General features: G+C 41.5%; 1 protein-coding gene across 3 annotated transcripts in view; it reads right to left on the bottom strand.

The window, feature by feature from the left end:
- Window positions 1-22,485, bottom strand: part of celsr2 (cadherin, EGF LAG seven-pass G-type receptor 2) — a 67,556-nt gene that overhangs the window by 3,540 nt on the left and 41,531 nt on the right. For all 3 annotated transcript variants that reach the window (XM_044213727.1, XM_044213738.1, XM_044213746.1), the window contains exons 6-33: window positions 16,758-16,915; window positions 16,174-16,337; window positions 15,777-15,902; window positions 13,641-13,810; window positions 12,746-12,925; window positions 12,541-12,654; window positions 11,865-12,021; window positions 11,424-11,565; window positions 11,195-11,315; window positions 10,238-10,421; window positions 9,985-10,086; window positions 9,747-9,841; window positions 8,982-9,191; window positions 8,550-8,733; window positions 7,221-7,539; window positions 6,624-6,791; window positions 6,381-6,504; window positions 6,080-6,280; window positions 5,828-6,002; window positions 4,704-4,816; window positions 4,336-4,418; window positions 3,285-3,411; window positions 3,087-3,197; window positions 2,560-2,690; window positions 2,389-2,474; window positions 2,140-2,304; window positions 1,122-1,337; window positions 579-789 (exon numbers count right to left, since the gene is read on the bottom strand). In XM_044213727.1, coding sequence (XP_044069662.1) covers window positions 579-789; window positions 1,122-1,337; window positions 2,140-2,304; window positions 2,389-2,474; window positions 2,560-2,690; window positions 3,087-3,197; window positions 3,285-3,411; window positions 4,336-4,418; window positions 4,704-4,816; window positions 5,828-6,002; window positions 6,080-6,280; window positions 6,381-6,504; window positions 6,624-6,791; window positions 7,221-7,539; window positions 8,550-8,733; window positions 8,982-9,191; window positions 9,747-9,841; window positions 9,985-10,086; window positions 10,238-10,421; window positions 11,195-11,315; window positions 11,424-11,565; window positions 11,865-12,021; window positions 12,541-12,654; window positions 12,746-12,925; window positions 13,641-13,810; window positions 15,777-15,902; window positions 16,174-16,337; window positions 16,758-16,915 — 4,337 coding nt within the window. The remainder of the gene's footprint in view (window positions 1-578; window positions 790-1,121; window positions 1,338-2,139; window positions 2,305-2,388; window positions 2,475-2,559; window positions 2,691-3,086; window positions 3,198-3,284; window positions 3,412-4,335; window positions 4,419-4,703; window positions 4,817-5,827; window positions 6,003-6,079; window positions 6,281-6,380; window positions 6,505-6,623; window positions 6,792-7,220; window positions 7,540-8,549; window positions 8,734-8,981; window positions 9,192-9,746; window positions 9,842-9,984; window positions 10,087-10,237; window positions 10,422-11,194; window positions 11,316-11,423; window positions 11,566-11,864; window positions 12,022-12,540; window positions 12,655-12,745; window positions 12,926-13,640; window positions 13,811-15,776; window positions 15,903-16,173; window positions 16,338-16,757; window positions 16,916-22,485) is intronic.

The raw sequence follows: 22,485 nt of genomic DNA, 5'->3' as shown, positions 1-22,485 counted from the left end.
TAGAGAACCAAAAACTTTCAAGTATCCAAAGTTGGCATCAAAAAAGCTGGAGCTGCGTGTCAACAACAAAGATGGACAACTGTAAAACTGAAACAGCTGCGTGCTACATGAGCAGTGAGCATAAAATAGAAACAAGGGTGGTTATAACAGCTGTTGTAGTAATCAATCATACACACTTTGTTCTTAAAATAGCCATTCATGTAGCTTTATCACTACATTTTTGGATCTAATTAAATCATAGCGTTATTCAAACTGTTTGGTCCCTCCACATTGACGTTCTCACTGTTGGTAATAGCAGGATGGGTGCTGTCTTCATTTGGTTTAACATTAACATTTAAGATAATTAGGTGAAAATGAAACAGACCACAAGCAATGAAAACAACAATCACTGAGGACAGCAGCACAAATCGTAGTTTGACGCAGACAGTTGAACAAACACTGAATGACTTCTGCGACGGACAGTGATACAACGCTGGACGCTCTTACAGGTAGAAAACAGCACGTTTCATGCAAGTATCTGATATTGGTTTTTTCATCTTTCTTTGGCTATGTGGGTCTTAGCTTGTGTTAATACTCACTCTGATCCTGACGAGTCACCATCCACCGTCCCCGCCTTGATGCTCATGGCGACACCGTTCAGCTGATCCGGCAGGCTGGGTTTGGCCGGGCCGGCTCGACCGTCACTAGATGAGGATCCCTGTGACGACGCGTTTTCACAAAGTTCATTGTGGATGCGGTTGAGACCATTCCTCTCTACGATGGGAGAAAGCTGCTTCTTCTTTAGGATCCCTGCACAGGATAAAAACGAGGTGTGATGTCTTTGTGAAAACACAACTTAGACAGGGGAAAAACAGTGATTTATTAAAAATCTTTCTTAAAATTGTTTTAAAATCAAATAATATAGTAGGATCCTTTTTTCCAGTTTCTCTTGTTCCATGTATCATCTTGAAACAATACAAAGAGATTTGATTTATGTCCAGTACATTTTTCAAGGAAGTTACACTACAGGTGAAACTAGAACACATGGTAATGGCATTTTTTATTTATGAAATCACAATATGTTTAACACATCAAGGTGTATGTATGTCCAAACTGCTGCAGGTGTTTGGGCTGAACTTTACCTTTGTGAGGGTGGGCGTTGAGGTTTGGCAGACTGGGCAGCAGCACCGTCATGGTGTCCTGCGTCCGGCCGTCTGATAACGCCCGGGTGTCACGGCCGAGACTCGGCTCTGGATTGGCCAGAGCGTCCAGCTTCAGTCTGTCTGTACCTGCAAGCTCGCTGTCACTCACTGCTGCTGCATAATCTCCAGGCCAGTACATCTTACTCAAACTGTTGTCTGAAAACCACAAAGAAAGAATGAATGAAATGTAGTAAAAATACATGTAACTCGGTTTAATGCTGCTGTACTTACTATAACGTACTAAATACTAATACTTTTATATGGGATTAACCTAAAGAGATGTTCTCCACTGGTGTGTTAATGAACACGTGTGCCGTTAAAAACGTACAGCTATAACACTTGCAGGTGTTCGGTGTAGGTGTAGGCCCAGTTTGTGCGTCTCATGTATTACCATTACATTCGGGACACAGCGCTAAGCAGCCAGTCTTCCGCAAATTAAACCCAGAAGGTGGTTTAACAACACTTAACGCCGTTATGAAGGTATTTCCAGACTCCTCAAAGACTCTTAACCATCTGGATGAAAAAATATTCCATATCTTTCATGATAAAAAAACATTTTTAACCCGTTTCTCAAGTTGCTACAGTTTTTCCTAATCTAGGTAGCCGGAAATGACGATTTGTGAAACACAAGCAAAATTATACACGTGACTTTGTATGAAAATATGAAATATTGGAAAGAAGCATCAATATATACCAATTTAACTAATAATAACATTTTTAATTAAAAGGTCATATATCATTCCGGCTATCTTTATTTGGATCCGGAAAATGAGTCGCAACTTGGGAAACGGGTTAAAAATCTTTTTAGTTGTGCAGCAGATGGAATATGTTTTCAGCAGAACGTGTTGTTAAACAACCTTCTGGGTTTTTATAAAATCAGATGCTGAACTTTGACTCGAATGTAATGATATTACATGAGAAGCACAAACTGGGGCTAGATTCAGATGAGCTTCTGTACCGTGTGGTTGTGGTCTCTTGCCCACATTAGATGCCAGGTTTTCCCAGCATTCCTCTGGGGGGAGTGGACCCTCCTCGTCCTCGCTGTCAGAGGAGTGTGTGGAGGCGTAGGAACCGCTCTGGTCGTCCTCCAGAGACAGGTCGCTGTCCGAGTCGCTGTCACGATCTGCACACAGACAGAGAGGAGAGGTTGATATCGTACCCATCACTGCAGTTAAACTGAATCAGAGATACTGACTGAGAATAATACCATCCAAGTGCTCTTTAGTTTCATGGAAGAGTGACGCGTGGTCATTCAGAGCGATGTGCGCTTGACTGTTGCTTAACCCGTCGTCCCTGAAAAGACACAAGAAGTCAGTTTACAGCTGCTCTGTCAGGTAATACCGCATATTAATCTTTCATTTTTATATTATTTCTGTACCTGAGGACAAATGGCACGTAGCTCTGCTGGCTCTTGCCGCTCTGCATGGTGCCATTCAGAGACACACTGGAGTCTCCAAAGGGAAGGTGGTACAACCGGCCATCCATGTAGTTTGTGTTGCATTTGTAGCCCTGGAGATACAGAGATGAGGAGAGGAAGGATTAGTGTTTTTAAGAATTAAAAACAACACGTATACAGAATTAAAGGTTTGATCTGCTGATAAAAAAGTACAATGCTTGAAGGATAGGATTGGTGTTATATATTTTTCTTATTGTTAACAAATCCCATGAAAACACCAAAACCAACAATGTGTAAGTCCTTCTCTCAAAACTTTCTGACTAGCCTGACTGTGGCTCTCAGCCTTTGGAAGCAAAGAAAGGTCATAATAATTCATTAATTAATTCACTTTGAAAACCTTCTATCTGAATTCATGTGGTTTAAATTCCCCTCCTAGAAATTTCCCAAAAGTAATTCCATGTGTGATTTCAAAAACATGATTTTGTTTTTATTTTCTCAGAGGGACTCACAGAAGCCTTGGATTTGATCATATGATCTGGGCGCTTGCGGCTGCAGCAGTATTTCATGGCATTCCTCGCTTCCTTATTGAAGACAATGCGGAAGAAGAAAACAAAGGGACCCTGGTGGTTCGACGACAGAAGAGGGAAGAGGGTCAGGAAAAAGAAATCAACCTTTTAAACTGTTTCAGAGGGAATTGGAGGGCTCACCTGCACACAGTTGAACCCAGCGAACAGGTAGTGGAAGATGATCATGTCGCTGTTGACGGAGAGGAGCGCCAGAAAACAAGTGACTGACACCAGGAAGAGAACGCCACCTGCGGTCTTCAGCCCTGAGCTGCAGAATATGACATCACATGAGAGAGAAAACAGAGAAGTTAGTGAGGAGCCGTCAGGACGGTTTCTGTGCATTCACTGATTTGAAGATGGAGGCTGATGATAAGCGACCTACTCTCTCAGAAACAGAGCAGCACATTGTCTCATGAAGAGCTGTGATCACAGACCTTTTGCCAAAATTTGCCATTTAAAATGACATGGACGATGCTGTGCAGAACGCTGATGTCACTTTGTAACAGGCAGAGGCTGTACTTTTAGACCAAAGTCAATGGATTTTGCTTTGCTATCAGTGCAAAACTTTGAAGAGTACTGCTCACAAAAATCTAGTTACACAAAGTCTCCGACAGGCTCAAAGCATATTTTCAGCTACAACTCTGTCTTTGCTTTTTCTGGTGATTATGACACAGATTTCTCTGCTTTTACTCTGTAGTTTTGTTGTTAATAAACTTTCACACTAGTGCAGCTGCTGTGGCTTCTCAAAGTTTAAAATGAAAAAATTCTGACCCACAAAATGAAACATGTTTAGGGTCAAATAAATAACCCTTTCCCCCCTTGTTTTTATTAATGTTAGCGTCTCTGAAATGTAGTCGTCAGTCCAACAGGTACAGATTATTGAGCTATTTTAAGAGCAGATCAAAGGAAACGTTTTATCTGATATCAGTTATTAACTGCTGGTGGGAATTCCATTATTGATTATTCCATTATTGATTCTGAAAACAGTGTCCAGATGACTACGACTGAAACCTTTTCTACGATTATTGATTATTATTATTCCATTAGAACTTTTCAGGGCTGGGAATTTCCTCCCACTGGAAACAGCCTAAATAAAAGTACTTCAGCTTCAGCAGACTTTCACTCTCTTTAAAGCAGGCGGTATGTTAACAGTGCTGGTGTTTATGTTTGATGAAAGTGCTGGGACACTCACACACGAGGCTCTTTCTTCTCAATGCTGTGGTGTCTCAGTGAGCAGGAGGCTCTGGACGACAGGATGTACAGGAAGATGTTCATCTGTGGACACGACATCAGACTGCATCACCACTTACAACATGAGTTTGTGAAAGTAAACATCAAATGAATCTTTCTGTCAGAATATTTTATTCACTGTTATACACTTGCTGATAGTAATTCAGTGACGGGTGCGTTCAATGTGACAACATCTCTAGTGCCGCTCTGATGAGTTTATCATGATTTTTTTTGTATTGTATCAGTATATGTGAGCCAAACAACATAGATGCATACTGCTGTTGTCATGTGCGTAAATAACGATACAGCAAGTGGATCGCAGGGACTCACCGACGCCACCATGGCGATGGGTCCAGCAAAGCTCCAGATGAGAGTGTCGTACATAGACAGCCAACAGAAGTCTGGGTTCCCGTAGCCTTCAGGGTCCAGTCCCACTGCCAGACCTGGAGACAAACCCAGACAGACAGACACATCTACAGTATTAACAGTATGAGTGTGTAAATGGAAAGTTTGTTTTCCTTTTGTTGATGTAACATTAGTTTTCAACTGCCAAACTCTTTTATATTCCAAACTCTTTCATCTGAAGTAGTCAGATGGTGTAAAACAGCGTTGTTCTCAAAATAATATAACATTCAGTTCAGATTTGGACTCTTTACTACAGCTAGGCGAGGCTGACTAGATAACATTTACATAACATTTTCACATTTTACGACATAATTTTCATCTTGACGTCGGAGCACTTGTTGAAGAATCACGGATCTCACACATTAAGACTGAGAGCATGTTTGAGAACAATCGATTGGTACGTCCAGATGAGATCGCTGATAAAAGGCATTAACAAACTATGTTGTCAAAAAATTAAGCCCACAAGACAAACCATACGCAAACATAAGACGCCATTAAAAGGATAGCGTGAATTTATTACTTAAATTAAACTTGTTGCTGGTTGGTAGATCTGGGATGAAACAATGAAGAAGCTCACAACTGCATTAACACAATAATGTAACTTTGACTAAATGATTAATGAAAACAAAAAGGGTGACCTTTGAAAACATTTGAAATTAGAAATTAGAAATATCTTGAAATGTCCATGAAAAACTAAATGAAACAGAGAAGTGAATGTTACGTCATAATGCAACTCTATTATCATGAATTCACCTATTCCATTTATTTAATCACCTTTTTTTGGGTTTTTTTACCTGTAGCTGCATTTATAAGATATGTTTTGCAAACTGCTGTGAGTAAATAAAAATAAATCGATAATTTTGAAAAAACCTAACTGACAATTTTCTTTAAATTTCTTTTACATTTTATGCCTCTACATTGTTGATTGTTGATTTTTATAACTGGCATGGTGGTGAATCAAGTTGTAGCCTGCTGCTTTTACAGATTTAAGATACAACAAAACAAAAATTGGATGCAGGAACCTTAAGTGACATTATGATGGTTCAGACCTGTGATGAAGGCGGGAACTCCCCAGCCAATCAGGTAGTAGAATCTCATGGGTCCATAGTTGATGTCTCGCACTTCGCTGATCATGCGGTAGACGTGCAGCCCCTCCAGGAAGAGCCAGGAGAAAGTGCAGAGGTAGAAGAAGTGCAGCAGGATGGCGATGACGGTGCACAAGAACTGCAAAGAGAGTGAGAAACTCTTTAAAACATTATCAACGAAGTAAAATAGATGGAAAACAGAAACTAACTGATTACCGGATTGTCTGCCTGGTTGATGCCCAGGATGAAGATGAGCTCGGAGAGGAAAAGAGCGGTGGCTCCGTTGTTGATTATACTGGTCTTGTTGCACTGCATGGCTCTCAGACAGAGGAGGAAGATCGTGGTGAGGAAGAGGAAGCTCAGCGTCACTCCCACTGTACTCCACGTCAGGATTTTGATTGGCAGAATCTCTCCGTTCTGACACAAGCATCACGATAAGGAGAGAAAAGTTTGAGTTAGAGAACAGAGTAATGATATCTGTGGTTTTGGTGAAGCTAAACGTTTTAGTGTCACTCACCTCTCTCCTGGAGATGTCCATGAGCACGGCGAAGCTGGTCATGTGATAACACTGACAGCTGATGTGGGTGCTGTTTCTGAAAACCACCTCGCAGCCCTTTGCTGACCAGCCTCCGTTCCCAGCACTGACATAAAACACAAAGTGTTAACATAACTACATCCAGTTTATAGTTTCATCATCAACTAACTCTGTGTGTGTGTGTGTGTGTGTGTGTGTGTGTGTGTGTGTGTGTGTGTGTGTGTCAGTATGGTGTGGTTCCAGAAAACACAGATGGGTTTGGAGCGCTCCTCGGTGGTGACCAGACGGAACTGCACGGTGATGGGTTTGTCCAGCGTGTGCTGCAGCAGCTCGTCGTTGTCGTGGACTGTGATGCTGACCACCGGTGTGTTGATGACCGGACGCTTTGGCACCCTGATGAAAATGAAAACATAAAAGACACATGATTAAAGGCAAAAATCCAGGAAACAGTTTTAATTCTGTAGACTCTAGACACAGTGAAAATGAACTATATCATGGACATCATGTGCAACTTTCAGCTTGTCAGGACAATTTACTTTGGATAAAAGTTTTCTGATGAATCTAAGACATTCATTGAAACTAAGCTCTACCAGCCAAACTAGATGAGTTAAAAAAAAATCTGGATTTAATGTGATCAAAGTGAATAGAAAGACAATAAATAAAAGTCTCTTCATTTGGACCTTGATGGGGATTGTCAAGAAAATTCTGCCACTTCCGCCATTTCCCACCTATTTCTGTTGTATCAATGCAAAAATGCCAAAAAAGATTGCTGAAGCATTTGTTTTTCTGGTCACAGCGCTTCATGTTATTTATCGCTCTTACCGCAGACTTCTCTTGTCAGGATCGTAGCTCTCTGGTAACAGCGAGGCCAGGCTGTGGAAGATGATCACACTGGCGATGGCGTCCTGCTGGCTGTCGTCAGGGTGGCGTCTCTTCCTGTTGGCTGAGCGGTTCCTCAGCGAGGACTCTGGGAAGACATCCAGGTGTCTGTGGCCCTTGGTGTCCACAGGTGGTTGGAAGACCGAATCGGGCAGCGTGACAGCCGTCTCCAGGTCCGCAGGACGTGGGCCCCTCAGGGACTGGTACCGCGGGAGTTTGGCTCCGGCAAAATTCATCTTTTTCAAACGATCCACGGAGATGACTGTGGAGAAAAGCACACACAGGAAGGGTCAGAGAGCTCTGCTGTTAAAAATGGACACCTTGTCATCAACATTTCATTTCTCATTAAACTGTTGAATTATACAGTATTTTCTGTAAATGTTATCTCTCTACAAGTCAAAGCCTCTCCTCACTGGCATGAGTTAAATGAAATACAAAATCCCTTTATTTTATTTAAATACAATTGTATTTATTTCTCTTTTTTGTCAGAATCAGTCAAATTTTAAATATAGTGAGTCCAAAAAATATCAGATTCAGCCTTAAAAAAATTACCATGTCGTTACAGTGCTGATAGGACGGACACTCTTACTTTTTTGGTTGGTTGATTGGTCAACTGACAGAAAAATTATTGGCAACTGTTTTAATAATCTTTCAAGTCACTTTTAAATTAAAAATGCCAAACATTCCCTAGTTCTGGCTTCTCAATTGTGAGGATTTACTGGTTTTTTTTATTGTTTTTGGTGATAATAAATTGAATATTTCTGGTTAGTTTTGGACTGTTGGTCGGACAAAACAAGATATCTGACAAACACAAAGGCTGATTCTGATGGATGGTTGAAATTAACAACAGTCTTTTTTGAAAGTTCACAAAGATTAGTAATTATCAAGGAATTATGAAATACTGAATAATGAAGTTTAGTCTAACTTTTCAATTTATATGAAGAAGGAAACATAATAGGAAGTAAATATAAGACTATTTTTGCTGAGAAAATGTGCTGCTCCATTTTGTTGTATTTATGTTGTATTTTATTTGTACTTTTTATGTTAATTGGTTTGTCATATTTTATTTGTATTAGCACTTTGTATGGCCACATTTGTAAAGTTAATAATAAACTTAAATTACAAAACAGCATGTGCTCATAAACTGCAAATTTCAAACTGAACTTAAATACATTAATGTTTAATTAACATTTCGATCCGCAATAAAGAAGCTCTACAGTCTTTAATGGCTGTTAGCTTGTCACAGCTTGTGCTCCCAGGTAAAATGCTCACCTATTTGTGGTGTGATGATGGTGAAGGGGCTGAGGTAGGTCTTCCTCATGTTCTGTGCCAGTGTGTTTGCGTATTCCTCGTAGTGGCGCAGCAGTGCTGCCGTGCCGCCCTCCGAGTGCTGGATCAGCTCCCAGTGCGGCCGTGTGTCTGGAGACAGGATGGCGCTGCCCACACGGACCAGATTCTGTCAGAAAACAGCGAGAGTTTAGTGTGACACGATGCCACAGCGGATAGTGAAATGAAGTGTGATGTATTCCCTGCAGACACAGCATGAAAGGCTGTGAAGTCCCACCAGGCAGGACTGGCTTCCTGTTTATAAACCAATTTTGTTTGCTGCCAAAACTGCAACAATCTATTGTTTTTATTTTATTTTCATGCAGTGTTATGAAGTTTCCAGTAGATATATATATATATATATCTGTGGTTGTTCACCTCAGTGAAGTGGACGTCTTGTGTAGCTGTGAGGTTGAAGCCCTGCTGGTTGCTCTCGTGCTGCAGCAGGCTCTGCGTGAGCCGATATGCTACTTTCACATCGCTGCCGTAGTACTTCTCTGTGTGCAAGGTGGCGTTGGCCAACATGGCTGCTGTCTGCTGAACGTGTCCAGAGTCCAAGAGCGACGTGTTACGGGAAAACTTTTCAGACTGGCAGAAAGACAGGAAAATACAACCATTTAGTAACTTGTAGATTCTTCACTGGTGAAACATATTTTTAGCCATGCTGGTGGCGTGCTTGCTAGGGATGGCAATGTCTTGTTGGTCAGTCCAGACTGACATATCTCAACACCGATTGGATGGATTGCAGTGAAATATTAATGTTCCCCAGAGGATGAATGCTAATGACTTTGGTGATCCCCTGACTTTTCCTCTGAGGTTTTTGTGTGAACTGTCTTAACAACTATTGGATGGACTGCCATGAAATTTGGTTCGGACGTTCACGTCCCCCTCAGGATGAAGTGTAATAACTTTGGCTCAAATTTTCAGTTGGTCCAATACTTTGGTTTATGACCAAATACCTGATATTCCCATCAGCCTCAGCTGTACGTTGAGGTAATTAGCAAATGTTAGCATGCTAACATAATAAACTATGATGGTGTTAGCATCAAAATCTTTTTCTTTCTCCACGTCCTTCACATTGAGGTTGTTATTGTGGATTTTACAACGTTAATTTTAAAACTGACTGAGAGAGAAACTACACACCAGGGCTTTCAGCTTGCTGAAGGTGACGGAGGTACAGTTGAAGAGATTGGGAGGCAGCCAGCCTTTGTGCTCATCACAGTGGCGGATCGCTGTGCCTGAGAAGGAGGAGAGAGAGAGAGGGAGAGTTATCACTTGAGAGATGAGGAATAGACTGCAGCTGAAAGAGGGCTTGAGGCGAGTTTCATATATTGCCATTATTATATGGTAATTTGACGAGCTGCCTGAAAAACCATCATACCGAGCGTTCCCTTGGGACAGGGAACTGCTGCAGGGAGACCAAACTTAGTCCTGGGCCACCAGATCTCAGCCTCGATGGCCTGAGGGCAGCTGTCATAGATTACTGAGAGGGATGGAGGAGGAAGGAGAGGAGAGAGACGCAGGGAGATGATGAGGATAAAAATGGAAAATTATTCAATATATTTGTAGCTATAATGAAGGGGATTATAAATTAAGCATTACAGTAACTTGACAGTGGTATGATGTATTCTGACCTTCACAGCCGTTAGGAGAAACCTCAGCGAAGGGGTTGTCACAGTGGTCACACTGCTGTCCGATGACACCGGGTTTACACTGACACTGGCCGCTCTCTCGGTCACATGCTCTGGAGAAAGAGCCGACCGGGTAGCAGTCACACAGCAGGCAGGTGTCGCTACCTTCAGGACGGTAGTGGTTATCCTGGAAACAGGATTGGAGAAAGGGAGTACTGATTAACAATTTTTTAAAATACATTTTTCCATACCAGCCTCCTTCATTTTCATATATGCCCATATATTTCCACCTGAGAGCTACGACAAGCTGCAGCTGCTTGTTCAGAAACATCTGGCTGCTGAAGGACGAGACAACAGTGAAAGTCAGTGTATGTGCCTTTGCTTACAGACTGGCTTAGTTATGTTAATGGCCCTTTAGGACATTTTTATAGCGAAATCTCTTGTGATACTAAAGCTTTTATCTTATATCGGTAGACAAACTTTATTTAAATTGAATTTTGGGAAACTAAATACATTTTAAATAACAAAAGAAAGAAAGAAAATGGCCGAATAAAGAAATACCTGGTGAATGGATTATTAAATGGATTATTTACATTTATTAATCCCTTATTTACTTTTCAGCCTTGAGACCAGACTTAAATATGTATCATAAACATGCCTTGTGTATGTGCTATGTGTTATTTTAATTATATATTTATTTATAATCTTATTATTATTATCTTATATTAATAACCCCCACTTTTTTCTTGTTCATGCTCTTTAAAAGTCAATAGAAAGAAAATTTAAAAAATACATCGATTTCAGTGATTGACAATTATTGTACAGTCCCTACTGTATGTTATTAGTATGTCGTATGGAAGTTAGACATCGCTTTTGATGTTCATTTCTAACATTATGCATCCTCACAGTTGTCTGTTCGTTACAGAGTGATGAATCAAAGCTGCAGGTCAGCACGCTCACCTTGCACCGACACTCTCCACTCGTCTTGTTGCAGTCAGAGTCGAAGCCCTTGTCTGTCTTACAGTTACAGGGGCCGCAGGTCTTGTGACCCCACCAGCCTCTGGGACACGGCAGATCGGTCCTGTAGACATACACATTATCAGTTTACCACGAGAGTAATAAAGCACACACCACAAGAAGAACCACAATCAATACACACAGTTTAAAATAAATGTGGAAAACTGTTTACTTTTTCTCGCAGTAATGGCCAAAGTAGTTGCTGGGACAGTCGCAGGTGTAACCACGAGAGGAGCTCAGCTTCCTGGTGCACGTTGCCTCGTGCTCACAGGGGTTTAATGAGCATACATCAGTGCAGTTGGTGCCAAAGTAGCCTGTAAAAAAATTAGGTGAAAATAAGGAAAATAAGTGGCTGTATCTCACAACATGGGTATTGCCAGTAAACTGGTAAGCAGGGATAAGAAGAAAGGATTATGTATAAAAGGATAACTGTGACACTAGAGCAAAAATTGCAGTGTGTTTTTACAGAAAATATTATAAAATTATAAAATATTTTGTAACAATTTGCTTGGTGTTGCTTTATCAAATGTTTATTGGAATACTAAGCATTTTAAGTAACCTTCCAGCCCTGCATGTTACGACCATGGTTTTCTGAACATGTAGGCAGACTGACCAGTGAGGCAGGTGCAGGAGTAGCTGTCCCAGTCGTCGCTGCAGTAGCTGTTGACAGGACAGGGGCTGGAGCTGCAGGGGTCGGGCACGCTGCAGCCCGGCTCCACGTTCACCTTCCTCGCCTGAGAAAGACTCAGAGCCCCGCCCACACGCAGACCCTGCAGGCAAACAAACCAACACATATACGCATCCAGTATGGTGTTTGTTTTGAGTGAAATGTTCAAAATAAGTGCAAGGGAAAATTATCTCATGTTTTGCATGTTGCAGATTTGATGAAACAGGCCCCGGGAATGTGCTGCAAACACGGGTTACTTTGTCGGGTGTGTCTAAAAAACACTTTGAGGCACCCGACTGTGTAAATTGTGTGTGTTATGCAGTAGATGTCTACCTGCACTCCATCATCAGCTCAAGAAGTTAAAACGTTTTTCAAACACTGCTGAGTGAGCATGATTTTCAAGTCAAAAGGCAAGTATTTGGGTTAAAAGTGGGTCAAATCTGGTTGAAAAGTGTTTTTTTTTTATTTACAGGTTACACATTGTTTCATTATTTCAACAGATTTTTACTGACCATATTTCAACATGTAGTTTGCTTTACCTTGAGTTGCTCACTGAAATACTTGTCTGCTTTCTTTTTGATCACAAATACTGATATGAATGGAGTCTACAGAAGGGACGGACCTGTATACAGCCACGGAAGCCATGCTGAATTTTCCCATCAGGCCTTGCCAAACCACCAATGCTCACAGTCTTCAGCTTGGAGTCTCGCAGCTTCCCGTCCACCTCCATACTGGCCTGAAAAGATGCACAACACAGATTTTATGGCGGCAAAACTACAAGAATATAATTCATGGTGATTTACAGCAGCTAGGATACAACAACTCACCAGGTAGAGTCCCTGGTCTAAAGACAACACTGCTTTGTGGTGGCTCGCTGCTCCCCCCAAAGTGCTAATATCCAGCTGCAAATGATGCCAGTCTCCATCGTTCACCAGCACCTCCTCCACGCGGGAGAGAGTTGAGTCTTCCCCTCTGTGCAGCCCCATCAACACACTCCCCCCGCGCAGCTACAAAGGCAGGGAGAGGGGAAGAAACAGCAGGAGGGAGATTGAACCGATGTTCAATAACAGAGGAGAGCAGAGGGGAAAAAAAAGACCACCAAGAATCAGCACTGCATCACATGATGAACAGAAACATCCAGCTCTGGCAGTCTTTTTTTGCACACTCAAACAGTCAAAGTTCAAACTTTGAATTGCTGCACATCATAGGTGTGCAGGGCTGGAAATAGATTATCGGACAGTTATGTAACATCAAAGAGACGCCAGTCTAGACAAGCTCGAAAAGTAGCTGAACACGGGGCTGAAAATGCCTCAGATGTTACAATGTCTGATCATTTGGATTTGTCTCAACGTCCTCTGATATTCGGTGACGTGCTGCTACTCAGATGGCCAACAGGTGGAGCCTCAATCCTACAATGTTTTATCTTTTGTAAACTTCAGGTGAGGACTGATGTCATGCTCTCACTGGACCTCACACCCATGAAGAAATATGTTTTCACTCTCTACAGAATTCTGGTTATTTTCTAATTAAAAGTTTCCCCTTCAGGATAAACTGACATTGCTGTGCATTGCAACATTTCAGCGACTGCAAAACTGTCTGTGGAGCAAAATAATGTCTGATGCAACTTGGCCTCAAACAGAAGGAGACCCGAACGTAGCCAGAAAGTGTGTTTGCGTGTATCCATGTGCAGCGAGAAGAGGTGTTACTATATGTTGCTCTCACCTGCAGTGTGAGGTTGTGCTGCAGGCCAGCGGAGATGTGCAGCAGCGTAGCGTTGGCCTGACGTGTGCGGAACATGAGCTCTACGTGCCACGGGACAGAGGCCACCGTTGCCGCCATGTTGTTCCACTGCAACAGACTGTTACCCAGGAAGCGCTGCGGGCTGGCCATAACTACAGGAAAAAGATGTTAAAAAGCAGATAAAATGTAAGGAGAGAGTAAGAAGGAGGAGGGAGTGATGCAGATAAATAAGGAGAGAGTTTCACAGTAGGCGGCATGAGACAGTGAGTCATTAGTGTCAACCAGCAAGTCCAGTATATTCTCTGATCACGTCCGAGTAATGCCAGCTAAAAAAAGATTCTCTCAGTTTATCAGACATAAAGACGCTTTACTTACTTAGCAATCTGCAAGCTTTTTGTAGCTGTCTGAAATCAAATCAGGTGTTCCCAGAAAGCTCAGATCATTGGCTTTACAAACCATCACCTGTACTGGTAATTCAGGGGAATGAGATACAAGGACACTGAGGTAGAAATTTAAAATGTGATATGATTAGTCCCCCTCCACTCAAAAATGTGTCGAAAATGTGTTTTTCTTCTTGTTTGCTGACAGTGATGTTTGAGCTTCACTCTGCAGAATGATACGTGCAGAGTTTGACACTAGAAATCTGTTTATACATTCATCTGCAGAAGGGGGAATGTTTTTTTGTGGAAAAAATATATCAGACATAAATTATTATTCAAAGCAGTAGTTTTAAATTAAAGAGTATTTTTATATGACTTAAAACATGTCTGGGGGGATCTTTAAAAAACGCAATGACTACTCTAAATCTGTTAGTAGCAGGAGCAGTGAAAAGTTTAATTTTAAATATTTCAAATGTAGTTTTATTTGTGTAGTTCATGAATCAGAAGGATGTTGTGGTGTTTGTTCACTCATGCACCGACTCTGAGGCTCTTTCACAGATCAACAAAGTGACACGAAAGGACACTCTGCCTGATGTGAAACGGTTTCCCTCTCATTACGCTGTCTCTGTACAAAGTCAGGAAAAGCACCCGATCGAAATGATTGATTAATGAAGGCAAATAAACCTGATGCACTGTTACAGTCATAGTTGGCTGGTGAGAGGAGTGAGATGCAAAGACAAACTGCAGTGCAATTTCAGTCAAATGTTTCAATTTACACAAAAAGATTAAGATTCAGATTAAGATTCAGATTAATTACTTATTATTAATTAGCTCTGTGTGTAGTAAGTTAATGCTGGAGTTTAACCACACCTAGTTACCTCCTGTATACATGAGGCCAGATGACACCAATAGATCAATATTTATGATACATTTTACAAACTGTTGTTGGTGTCACACTTCCACACTCCTTATGCACTATAGCAACACATCTGTCCTTATTTAAATATCCATCTCTACTTCTCTGCATAGCAACTTCTCCTCCCTTTTATAGCTGATCTGCACCAAAACGTGCTAAATCTTTTTTTACTCATTCTACTTCGAGCTGAAAACAAAGGCGTGTTGTTTTGCCACAGTCGTTCACATGAGTCATTTCTTTTCCTCTGTCTCTTCTCAAATTGCTGTAAACCATAAATCACACAGATAACAGCTGCAGTGGATCAGGTGGAACGAAAACAGACACTGGAGAACACGGGTACAGAAACATAAGCAGCATATGTCTTCAAAAGTCAAAACGCAATTAGTCTTAAGCAGTTCAACATCATCTAAACCAGAGAAAATTCAACCTCAAGCAGCTTGATTCTCACAATTGACACTGATTTTGTCATAAATCAGGTATTAAAACAACTGCAGTTTAATCAACAAGCTTTTTATGTCTGAAATCAAGTCAAGGTCAAACAAACACCAATAACTGCAGTGCACACAGTTGATTTTCCACCCGTTATTTTTAAATGCAAACACAGCATCTTCTGCAATAGTGAGTTTCTGTTACTGTTTCCACTCTACTGCTAATTTTGACCCGATGGACGACAGCTTCATATTCGGTGAAAAGTTCAGTCTCAGGTCACAATGATGGAGGACAGTCTCGGGTCAAAACCGCAGACAAGTCCGTGTCAGGTCTCATTTCATGTCTACGCGTTTCCACCCTGATGCCCGGCACTTTTCTACTTGACTCACTCACCTCTTTCGCAGTTTTGCCCTCCAAATCCGAGTGGGCAGTCACAGCTGAAGGAGCCCCACAGGTTCACACAGGTTCCTCCGTTCAGACACGGGTTGTTGTTGCAGAAATGTTGTTTGGCTGAGCATCCTAGGATGGCGAGAAAATAAAGAGGTTGATCTATCCGTTTGATCTGTCCAACCTCATTATTTCAGCAAAGTAGCAAAGAGTTAGAGGGTAATAAACTATTCATAGCTGGTACAATGATCATTTCCCACTTACTCTACTACCCCGCTGTGCTCATTATACTCATTGTTATTTCCTTTCCTCTGCCAGTCTCTTTCACTTGGCTGGTCTAACAATATAACATTGTTTGACTGTAAAACAGTCACAGGATGCCAAACAGCAGGTCAAAACGTACCTGGCAAAGTGCCGTTGTTAGCGATGAAGCTGGCCATGTCTATGTGCTGGTTGTCGATCCGCAGGTTCTTCATGCAGCCCACGAACTGCTGGTTGCGAACTGGAAAGTCCTCTGGGAGTTTGGGGACCCCTCCGAGGAGCAGGGGGCCAGTCAGGTCCAGTGATCTGAAAATGTAGAACCCCATGAACATTTACGCAGCCGGAGTCTTTACATCATCAACACTAATGGGGGAGGAACGCATGAAAAATTCATCACAGAGATAGTTTTGCAGTATTATTTCTCCCTCTGGAGATGAAAATAGAAAAAAAGGATAAACATCCCTATAAAGGAAAAAAGCAAAGCTTAGCTAACACCCTAGAGATGTGGAACTTCATTTCAAAACAAGTTTACGCTCTCTCTTAATGAGCCAACTGCAAAGAAAGTAATCAATTAAATTACTGAAGTCAATACAGAAGTAATGAGGGAATATGTAAGGCAAAGAGCAAAAGGTTATTCATGAAATTCCTGTTGCAAAATAAAAATTTATCTTCCATATCTTAAAGAAAGAACTAATAATTCTGCTGATGTACTTCCTGTGGGCTTACTTTTTGGATCCCGATTGGCTGCCCTGAGCAGAGCAGGTGTAGTTTCTGATCATGTGACCGAACCTGAGGGCCACGGAGGTGTCGCAGTTGTCCACAGTCACTACGACGACCTTCTGGTCCGAGGGGCCCTGCGGCAGGCCGGCCTGGTTTAAGGTCGGCTGTGGAGTGAGAGACAAACTCATGAATGTCAAGATAAATTATGCAGCGCCTTCCTTGTGTTTCTTGGGAGGCTTTGGTAAAAACAATGAGGATTAAGAATGCATAATACCTTGTTGCCTTGCCTGTATTATGCACACTCAAGCCTTTGAGTACACTTGAGAATCTTGAGAACTGTTTGTGGCTTCTTGGTAATGTTTTAACAATGCAATCTATGTTTTTTGTGCTTTTGACCTTTGCATTGAGAAAATTCATCAGAGCATAAAAAACGTTTATTTTTTTAAATAAGTTTTCATCAGTATGCACAAGGATCTGAAATAGTGCAGTTCAGTACAGCACAGCACAAATGGTAAAAATAGCATTGATTTAGACGGACAGATAAGAGAAAAGCTATTATCGTAGTGTCATGTTCATTTGAGAATTCCCAAAAGGTTTGTAAGCATAAAGATCATGAAACACTGAAAAAAAGAATAAACAGTATTGCCGTGCTGCTTTTTTTAAGATGCTGAAGTATTTTGGTCACCCGGCATTTATAAATAGGACTCAGAAATAGGTTGTTATGAAAATATCTCATTATTCTGCTGCATTTAACAAAGGATTAATCCATAAAGCAGTACAGAAACTTCTGGGAATCTCTGCCAGTGCTAAGCTGTACGTAGCTTTATGAGCCAGATTAAAAACTGGAGCTTTGAAACTGGGAAACAACAACCACATAAATGATCTTTTGCATCACACTCGGTTCAATCCCCGTTCATCTTTAGCTCGCTGTTGTTGAGTATTTTAATAATTCATATCATAACAGCTCGAGCTAGAGGCAGCGGCTGGCAAGCACATGCACACACACGCACGCACACGCACACACACAGGAGAAGAGCTCGCTCTCTGCAGGACATCATCCCTGTCGACAAAGGATCTTCTTCATTGTCTGAGAAATCAATGGGGGGAGCAACAAAAGGAAGAGGGTTCTGCGGGGGAGAGAATGATGATCCTGTCAATGAAAGGTCGCAACCTCTTTTCAAATAGGGGCAGTTTCTCTGAGGTCACGTAGAGCTCATATCAACCCTAAGTGTAGGTTCAAACTGGTGTCGCGAGCTGAGCTGAGAGCGGAGCAGTGACCGACTCGGCTGCCTGCAGGCGAGGACGGGCCGCTGAGCTGTCAGCTGGTCAGACAGGATTTAGCAGGAATTAGCTCGTCTCATGTGCAGAGATGACATGAAGAACTGGCTCATTGCTGATGGCTTGAAAACAGACATAAAGAGTCTGTTTCTTGTCTGCTCTGCTGTTATGAAGCCTCAACTTTGCTGTCTGATCCCTTAATTTAAAAGCTTGCAGAAACATCACCCAGCTAGAGATATGGTGTAGATTTCGTTGGCTGGTGCAACATCTTTAGCAGCTCTATCATAGAAAATCTATTAAGACAAAACACACTTCATCAAGCAATACAGTAATGACAAATATAATTTTAGCCCAAGGCACTGCCACAATTACATTTCTCTCACATGATTTTCTCATTGAGTAGATTAGATTAAATCTCTGTGAGCCTCTAATAATATGACTCTGTAACTGAGAGGCTGCAGTTAGTTAAATTCCTGCGCTCACTTTGTGTCTTGTGATAACAGTGTGCTGAGTGTTAGTGATGTGAATGAGATGAGACCAATAATAACCCTAACTCATCTGTCTGTATGTTACCACAACACCTCACCTGAATCACTTGATCATTCTCGGTGAAACAGAAATGTCAATTCATTGTGCCGGGTTGTATACACTGAAATAGTGTAATGAGACGTAGAATAGGAGGACAGAATAAAACTGCCTTAAACTCACCAAAAGACAAAAGCTGCACAAGGACGTGTACTCTGTTCTAACTCACACTAGTAAACAATGCTAAGAGTCTACAGCCATGCTAGCAGCTCTGTGACGATGTATGTGGCACAGCAATGCATTGAGCTAAATGCTAAAGTACAGCTGAGGCTGATGGGAATGTCAGTTTTGCAGGTATTTGGTCAAAGTATTAGACAAATGTACATTTTGACCTGATGATGGCGCTAGATAAGGCATCAGCAAAGTTATTACAGTTCTTCCAAAGGGGGACATGTATGTTTGTACACAATTTCATGGCAATCCATCCAATAGTTGTTGAGATATTTCACACAAAATCAAAAATGCCAACCTTATGGTGGCGGTAGAGAAAAAAATGTCAGAGATTGTCACCAAAGTCAGTAGGATTTAACGATTGAGAATCACGAAGGTCTGTGCCAAATTTTGACCCAATCCATCAAATAGATCTTGAGATATTTTACAGGATAAGTGAAAACTTTGATCTGCTGGTGAAGAGAGATACAAAGTCAGGGGATCACCAAAGTCATTAGGATTCATCCTCTGGGGACTGTGAACGTCTGTACAAAATCTAATGACCATCCATCCAATATCTGTCGAGATATATAAGTAAAATACTTAAAACAAAGCATAAACCATTAAAACATAAAATAAAATACAATGGATCATGTTTTGTGGCTCAGTAAAAATTATTTATTATAATGCAGACTGCACTTGGAACAGAAGACTTTTTAAAAATATTTTTGGTTTGCCATTAGCATCTTACAACGCCTGCCAGAGTTTAGACAATACAGGATGAAAACTGTCAAGATGTTCATGTTTTTATTATTGTCATCATTATTTTGGTGGCCATGCTAACTATGCTAGCCAGCTTACTCCTCAGTCTGAAGTTAGGGCCCTGTTATCAAGCACTGTTCCCACAGGAAGTCCCAACACTTACTGTTCAACACTGAAAAGTAGATGGAAAGACACACTGAAGGTAGCTTTTACATTTCAGTTGATGCTCCTTGAGGCCAATTTGTTACAGAGTTGTTAATGATGAAATAAGCAAACATGCGGTGTGATTTGCCAAAGGTGAAATCATCCGACATGCTGTTTTCCACGGTTTTCCCTTCGCTGTGAAAGCTCTGAAACAGGCAGCGCTCCAGATTGGACGCTCCATTCACTGACCTCTGCTGTCATCAGTCACGGCTGTTGACTCTCCAATAATGACTGTCTGTCAGGACGTCTTTCTGCTGCACAAAACCCCGTCCTGTCAGCTCTGATTGGAACGCACATATTTGCTCAAGACAACATTAAACACTGCTCTCACTCGCCGCTACAGGGGATTATGGGAATATGAGTTCCCTGTCACAGAGGGTGACAGGGGTTGTGCAGGAGGAGCATGGCAGCAAGCAACACAAATATGGGATCTAAGATTGACTGGAAAAACCATAGCAACAAGAGGGGTCGGCCCTGAAGCGCAGCGTCCCCGTTCAAAGCCCGAGTCAATACTTCCCTCGGCTTTTCTTTACCCTCCTTTCGCTCCTCTCCTGCTCCGCTTTTCTGTCCTCGCTGGAGAACAGAGAGAGAGGGGCACCTTCCCCGGGGCCGCATCATTCACTGCCCATGGTCCCAAAGGAAGCAGAGCCAAACACAAAGGCAGCGGTCATTGCCATTCTCCACAGTCCCCCACCATCCTGAAAGCCACATTTCAATCTAAAATGCCCCCTCCCCACCTCACCCTGCCCCACCCCCTGCGGACAGGGACGGGTCAGAGTAGGCCACCATGGGATACCTCCAGTGGGAGGAGCCATGTTTCTACCTCAGCGACTCACAGGATGTGGAACATTAAAGGAGGACGGGGAGGATTAGTTCAGCTAGAGCTGCAGGTTGGACCCCGGACACTTTTAGGAGGTTTAGTACTAAAACGATGCTATGTATTCAATATAATGAGCACATATGTAATAAGTACACTGGTTACACTTTACGATACGTTTATAAAACATATATAGTCTAAATATATAATATAACATGTAATATATAACACATAATATATAATATATATAATGCATAACTAATGCATAATTCATGATTTAATGCAGGATAAATCATGAATTCCTGTTTCTCACCATTAAGAAATGATCAAGTTACTAAGAGTGTGTGATTAACGCTTAATGAATCATCATTTAATGAGTCACTTCATACATTAACTTATATGCCACCAAATCCAGATACATAGAAAAGGGTGTTTCAGACTTCTGCATTTGTTCAGCGTGTTCATGTTCATCAAACTGGTAGTCAGATGCAAACATCTACATGTCGCACTTGTTAACTTGTCAGAAATCTGCTCTAAAGCTCGTACTGTACATACAAACCTCACATTAACAGAATCATGTCATCTTCAAACATGCTAACTACAAGGTCAGGAAAACAACAAAAGAATCAGAGAGTCATTTGAATTGAAAGGTTTTGTACCAAAGTGATTAATGAGACTATAATATCTTCTTGGCGTAGAAGCAACTAGTTTTCATCCAAAAGTCGACAAGATTCTCCCCCTTCATCACTTCTTCTGGCTAAAATCTGACACGGCCATGTTATCATAGACACTGAATAGAAAATGTGAGCAGCGGGGGTGTTGCCTGGCAACATCTTTATGATGCAAAGTGACTTCCTCAATAGACTAAAATGTGACATCCTGTGTATTGGTCCTGGGTGGGAAAGTACTGAGAGAGCAGAGACAACAGCTCCATACATTCCTCCACCGATTGAGTTGTTGTGATGTTCTTACAGAGAAATGTATCAGCCAAAATATATTTAGTCCAGTCTGAGCATGTCTGGAAAAAATGCCCCCCCCCAGACTCTCCCTCCGTCAGTGTCTATTGGCACGTTGGCGCTCTTCCAGATCATCAGCCTGTCAGCAGCAATTCTTTAGTCTGACAGAGCAGCAGCACTAAAGAGGCAGTACAACAAACTTACACAGCTCAGGGTGCTCAGCTGTCTGCACCCACTACAGTTAGTTCTCTATGGATGTCCTGAAGACGAAGCTTTTTATTGAGAAAGCATGTCAGCTGTCAGTTATTACTGCAGCCTTTAGTGCAATAAAACTACACTGTCTGTCGTCTGCAGCGGATCAAACCTGTGACCTGATTTCACTCTAAATATCTTCGGTAACTATGTCTGATATTGTGCTGCTACACCTGAGGGGAGAAGCAGCAGACAAATTTAACTAAAGGTATGTCAGCTATTCTATAATAATTAGAAGAAGGAAATGAACAGAATGAAAAACCTAATCATAATATAGTGAGGGTTTACCATGCTCACGCTTTGGGAAATACACTTATTCGCTGTCTTGCAGAGAGTTAGATGATAAGATTGATACCACTCTCATGTCTGTACGGCAAATATGAAGCTACAACCAGCAGCCGGTTAGCTTAGCTTAGCATAAAGACTAGAAACAGGGGGAAACATCTAGCCTGGCTCTGTCCAAAGGTAACAAAATCTGCACATAATCCCCTGTAAAACTACAATGTGTCATTTTTACACTTCAGTCTTTGTCAGTTTAAACAATAGAGATATATAACATGTTAATAAATCACTTCACAAACAGTAATTTTAATAACAGTCATATTGTGCATACTTGCTATTATTTTCTTATAATATTTTTGAATATTCTTTAATATCTTATTGTCAATTTTCTATTTATGATTCTTGACCTGTAGTACTTTCATTATCTTTCTTGATATTTTTACTATGT

The sequence above is a fragment of the Siniperca chuatsi genome, linkage group LG2, assembly GCF_020085105.1.
Source record: "Siniperca chuatsi isolate FFG_IHB_CAS linkage group LG2, ASM2008510v1, whole genome shotgun sequence".
NCBI classification, from domain to species: Eukaryota; Metazoa; Chordata; class Actinopteri; order Centrarchiformes; family Sinipercidae; genus Siniperca; species Siniperca chuatsi.
The sequence above is the reverse complement of the archived record's forward strand: the minus strand, read 5'-3'. Positions and strand labels throughout refer to the sequence as shown.